The sequence below is a fragment of the Oryzias melastigma genome, linkage group LG11 (genome assembly GCF_002922805.2).
Source record: "Oryzias melastigma strain HK-1 linkage group LG11, ASM292280v2, whole genome shotgun sequence".
Taxonomy (NCBI): domain Eukaryota; kingdom Metazoa; phylum Chordata; class Actinopteri; order Beloniformes; family Adrianichthyidae; genus Oryzias; species Oryzias melastigma.
The window spans coordinates 2,156,351-2,162,280 of record NC_050522.1 but is presented as its reverse complement, the minus strand read 5'-3'; the positions used below and the strand labels follow the sequence as shown (position 1 = coordinate 2,162,280).

Here is a 5,930-nt window from a genome sequence, read left to right as displayed (position 1 = left end):
CCTGTCTGATAATTTTCTGGTTGGTTAAGCAGCTGAGGGCCTCGTTAATCAATTTCATCTGTATTGGTGTTCATGGAATTAACAACAGGTGCACTTCAGTGGCAACAATTAGAAAACCCTCCAAACAGGACTGGTGTTACATGTGGAGGTCATTTCAAGTTTCTCCCTCTTGATCTTTTTTGGCTGGTTTTCCACTCGTGCTGATTTTGGCTTGATAATTATCTCTACTGGCAGTATGAGGAGATTCCTTAACCCTACAGAAGTTGAACAGGTTGTCCAACTTCTCCAGGATGGCACATCCACACGTGCTGCAGCAAGAAGGTTTAATGTGTCTCCCAGCACAATCTCCAGAACATGGAGGAGATTTCAGGAGACTGGTGGTTATTCTGGGAGAGCTGGACAGGGCCGTAGAAGGTCCTCAACCCCTCAGCAGGACCCATACCTGCTCCTTTGTGGAACAGGCTGAGCACTGCTCGTGCCCTACAGAATGACCTCCAGAGGGCCACTGGTGTGAATGTCTCTACTCAAACAATCATGAAAGGTCTGGAGAAGACAAGGAGAATGTTATGCTGCCTGCATCTTGGTTCAACATGACAGGTTTGGTGGTGGGTCAGTGATGGTCTGGGGAGGCATATCCATGGAGGGACGCACAGACCTCTACTGCCTAGGAAATGGTGCTCTGACTGCCATAAGGTATCCAGATGAAATCCTTGAACCCATTGTCAGACCCTACGCTGGTGCAGTAGGTCCTGGTTTCCTCCTAATGCACGACAATGCCCGGCCTCACGTGTCAAGAGTATGCAGGCAGTACCTGGAGGATGAAGGAATTGAAACAATTGAATGGCCTTCACCATCCCCTGACTTAAACCCAATAGAACATCTCTGGGACATTATGTTTGGGTCCATTAGGCGCCGCCAGGTTGCTCCTCAGACTGTACAACAGCTCAGGGATGCCCTCACACAGATCTGGGAGGAAATGCCACAAGACACCATCCGTCGTCTCATTAGGAGCATGCCGCCACGTTGTCAAGCATGCATACAAGCTGGTGGGGGCCACACAAGATACTGAAAAGCATTTTGAGTTGCAGAAATTAAATTTTGGAAAAAATGGACTAGCCTGCCACATCTTCATTTCACTCTGATTTGATGGTGTCTACACAATTGAGCCTCTGTAGGCTGAAAACTTTTATTTCCATTAAAAGACTTGGCATCCTTTGTTCCTAAGACACTGCCCTGTCGTTATTTGTATAGATATCCGACTTCATATTGAGATCTGATGTATCTAATGTGTTTATTTGAAGTGCTCCTTTAATTTTTGTGAGCAGTGGATACATTCAATATTAACTGCTAGAAAAATCTATGAGGGAAAAAGAGAAAAAAGTTTTCACATCAAGAAAATGAAGAGTCATTTATTTTGAACACAAAACTAAACTAAACTGCTTCAAAGCAAAGTGAAACACTCAGGAGGATGTAGGATAAAACGAGACATTTGAGGGGTTTTCTCCTGTTCTACACATTCATACATGACAAAGAGCAAACTAAGATATTTGTCGTTTGTCTGAAGCTTGAATCATCTCAGTATCTCGAAGTGTGAATGTAGAGAACTCCCATAGAGAGCTGTGTTTGGGGAATAATCTGAACTTTTTCAGTAAAAAGGACAAGCTTGGAAAACTGATAAATAAAAAAAAAAGTGCAAAATTATGAGTCAACTCCGATCTTTTTTTTGAGATTATGATCATTTAAATTCTAATAAAACATGAAAACATGTGTTAAAGCAGCAAAGCCGTTTTTTCTCTTTTATTCAGTTCATGTAATCTCACCACACAAACACCTTCTTTATATCCTGAATGATTAAGAATCAGGAGAAACACCCCCCTGCCCGCAAAAAAACAAAAAACTAAAGAGAGCTTTCTGCAAAATTTGGCATACAGGAATAAGAATATTACAATATTACAGTTTTACAACCAAATTTACAACAAATACATCGGAGACAGACTCTTATTTAAGACAGAGAGGAGCCAGCCAGCAGTTTTTCCTGCTTTTTCTCATGCGCCTGCACGGAGGGGGGGGACAGGAGCAACACCACCCCTCTATGAGGAGTACTCGTACTCTTCGGCGCTGCGGCGGCCAAAATCCATCCAGCCCAAGTAGTCCCTGTCCGCTATCCGGTGGTTGGCCCGCAGGACGCCTCCTCTGTTGTTTGCTGAGGAGTTTCTACGCACTGAACCTGGGAGGGGCACGGCGAGCATGGGAGGGGGCGAGAAAAGAAGGCTTCATCAGTCCACATGCTCCAGGTGTAGAGGCAAAGGGGGAAATGGTAGCTGTGAATTCATTAGTTAAAAAAAAATAAAAAAAAAAACTTGCATTTGATCTGATCAGAACCGGATAACATAACCATTAGTGCTGCTGCAATTAGTCAGCGACTAATCGACTATTAGGATAGTTGACAACTAATTTAATAGTCGATAAGTCCTTACTTTAAATTATATAGAGTCAGAGTGTAGTAAAGTTTAAAGTTATAATGACATTCTGTTAGATTGTTGGACTATTTTGGCATTTATTAAAGTGTTTAGGCTAATTTGGAGTTTAGCTGATATTTAAGCTACATGCTAGCTGTTTTGGCTAATTTAGACTTTCTTTTTGGTTTTTTTAGGCTATTTTGGAGTGTAGCCAAAACAGCTACATGCTAGCTGTTTTGGTTAATTTAAGATTTTTTTTTCAGTTTTTTAGGCTAATTTGGTGTTTAGCTAACATTTCAGCTACATGCTAGCTGTTTTGGATAACTTAGGATTTTTTGTTTTTGTTTTTTAAACTAATTTGGTATTTGACTGATATTTTAAATGGCTATCACCTTCAGCGTTTTCAGCTATGAACCTTTAGCTATCAATTTCAGCATCTTCAGCAGCCAAATTCAGCTTACAGCATTCACACTAACATTATCACAGATAGTTCTATATATCTAGTTTTTAGTGAGGTTAAAGCTAATGATGGTTAAGATGTGTGCTTTACATCCAGTTTGCTGATGAACCGATTAATTGACTAAAATAATCATTTGTGGCAGCTCTAATAACTATGCTAAACTGTAAAATGAAATAACCAAGTAAAGGTAGAATTATATAAGTTCTCTTCTTCCAACTCCTTTTCAAGCAATAAATTAAACTCTTCCCACTATTGTTAATATTGACTATATCTAATGAATCAATTGTGACATTAGTGTGTTTTGTTTTTGTTTGTTTTAAATTTTTTAATCAATGCATTTCATTATTTCTGTAATGAGTTTTGATGGAGTGTTTGTCCTGTGTTTTTTACAATCTAAGCTTGAAATAAACCAAATCAATCAATCAATCATTTATCAGCTGAACTTTATGAATTAAGAAGAACTTTCATCATCAGAAAATGTTTCCCAGATTTCTGTGGAGATGATGGTTTTGCTTCATTTTTAATTGCTGGTTCTGGTTTTGCTTTCCGCTTCATTAAATGTTCTCCTCCTTACACACACATGCACATGCACACACCCCCCCACACACACACTTATACAAATGCACAAACAGACACAAATCTACCCGAGCCGAGCTCACGGTTGACCTGCAGACAGAGGACGTATGTTTGACACATGAGCTCGTCCAATCACGTGCACCCATCCTCTTCCCTCCCTCTCATCTCCTTTTTCTCCGGGTCCTTTTTTTTATTCCAGGGGGGAGCAGAGCTCATGCACGCTCACAGCAACACACTTTTCCCTCCACCTGCATCCTCCCCCGCACACCGCACACACACCAAATCGACTCCGTGGCACGCCGACAGCACTGGCTGCAGAAGGCTCGACAACGACACCTCCCACACCAAAACTTGCAAGTGAACAAACAGTGTGAACGCAGGCACAGACGCCCACAGAAGCACACCCAGGCACCCGGTCCCTGGAGTGAGAAATATTCAGTTTAGCGTGCCCTTTGACTCTTTGTACATTTCTGTGTCGGAGTTTTTGCTCTGTGAGAAGCAGGAAAACTTTGTGTGGAGATTCACGATCAGAATAAATCAGCCAGTTAGTGAGAACTAAACTCTGAAATGATCTTTATGCTCATAAAATCTTCATTTTCGTGCTTTTGGTTTCTGCTTTGAAATCTGAGAGAAAGCTTTCAAATGAAGTCAGTAGGTGTAGATAAAGAAATAATATTAGAAGAGGAGATCAAGCGGACAGATGCACGTACTAATAAACGCTTTCTCAAACCACAAAAGCTTTTCAGCACCACTAACTCATTTTACGTTGCACTAATTCCAGTAACTGTCTATGGCTGAAGAAGAGGAGTGGCAGGAAGAAGCACTTGCCTCGAAAATCTTTACAATTTCCTCGTTCTGTGCAGTTACACAACAGACGCGCGCACGCACACACCTTTCCTGGTGGAGATGAGTCTTGCCAGCAGCTCACTGAGGTTTGCCCGTGAATCTCCATCCTCCTCAGCTCCAGGGAGGTCTTTCAGCTGCGCGGTGGAACGGCTGTGTCGAGCGTGGGCGCCGGCCAAACTTTGGGTGTCGGCCTCAGGAAGAGCAACTTAAAACACACACAGCAGCAAATGTGGAAACGTGACAGCTGGAAGGAAAAGGAAAGCTGTTTGCCTGAGAATGGTACCTTCAGACGGAGCGGAGATGGAGTGTTGGAGCTCATCGGAGGGGGCCGAGGAGAAGGGGAGCCCCAAGCAGCTTGTGCACAGAACTGCCAGCATGACACACACTCCCAGCCCAGCGGTCATCTGAAACACAGACAGAAGACTTTCAGATGAGGTCCTCCAACCGCTCCATTCAGATCTTCAGCTTCAGTCATCCTCATTCCAGCAGGTCAAACCGACCTGATCCTCAATGTGAGGAGGACATGTTTCATGTCTGCTCTATTTTAAATAAAAATGATGATAAATCTTCCAGTTTCATTAAAAAGAACAAAAAGACCCTCACAAACAAAGTCAAAACAGCAGAAATCCTCCAGTTTGTCATGCATGGATCTGGAGAAAGAGGCTTCCTTACCTTGAGGAGAGAAGTTGAGCGTGTGAGCAGAGGATGAGAGTGAGGAGAGCACTTCTCAGAAGAGCGGGAAGGATGGCTCTTTTATACTCTCCGCTCAGCTCCGTCTCCGTGTGTGTTTATGCGTGTGTATTCCACCCAGTGTTTGCTAACGTAACGGCAGCACATTAGTTACAGCAGCATCGCACTTTTCATTTATCATCTGTTTGTCATTCGGTTCCACATCGGGAGCTGTTACCACCTCACCTGCTGTCCAGGTGGAAACGTGGAGGTTGGTCAAAAGTTGGGTTTTAAATGAAGTTGTTGATGATGTGTGCGTGCAGGGATGATGGGGTCAGGCTGGTGTGGATGTGAGTATGCGTGCACACCCACGCAGGCACGAGGCTTAAGAAGTAGGCGGAAGCAAAAATGAAAATCTTTAGTTTTGCGACTGAGCTTGAAGTGAGACATCTGCACAATCCACCCACCGTCTCACACCCCGGTCTCACTCTCCAGAGGCTGGAGATTAGACCCCGCAACCAGCAGATCATCACGCAGAGTCAGGGAGCTGCTGATTACTGATGGGGAGGTGATGGTTTTACTAATGACAGTCTGTCTGTGTGGAGCTGTTTCTACAATGAACGATCAAACTCATGTCCAAAGACATTTTTATCAGAGGCAGTTTGTAAAATTATTTGAATAAATTCAATCATCTAAACCACATGTGTCAAGTCAAGGCCCGGGGGCCAAATCCGGCCCTCCAGGTCATTTTATTTTATTGTTATTAATGACCTGATGTTATCTTGTGCTCATTTCTAACTTGTATAATTTTGACAAAATATATTTTTATGGAGAGTAAAATATTGAAAGTTATTTAAAGTTTAAGTTGATTTATTCTGGAATAATATTCCTGCATTTTTATTATTCATAATGATGTTATA

General features: G+C 42.5%; 1 protein-coding gene across 1 annotated transcript; it reads right to left on the bottom strand.

Moving 5' to 3' along the window:
* Window positions 1–1,389: 1,389 nt before the first annotated feature.
* On the bottom strand, window positions 1,390–5,169 carry LOC112136302 (cholecystokinin). Its single transcript, XM_024257914.1, has 4 exons — window positions 5,014–5,169; window positions 4,625–4,745; window positions 4,388–4,546; window positions 1,390–2,227 (listed from the first exon to the last, which is right to left on the bottom strand). Exons 2-4 carry the CDS (start codon window positions 4,743–4,745, stop codon window positions 2,091–2,093), a joined length of 417 nt encoding a protein of 138 aa, XP_024113682.1. The 5' UTR covers window positions 5,014–5,169; the 3' UTR covers window positions 1,390–2,090.
* Window positions 5,170–5,930: the final 761 nt, after the last annotated feature.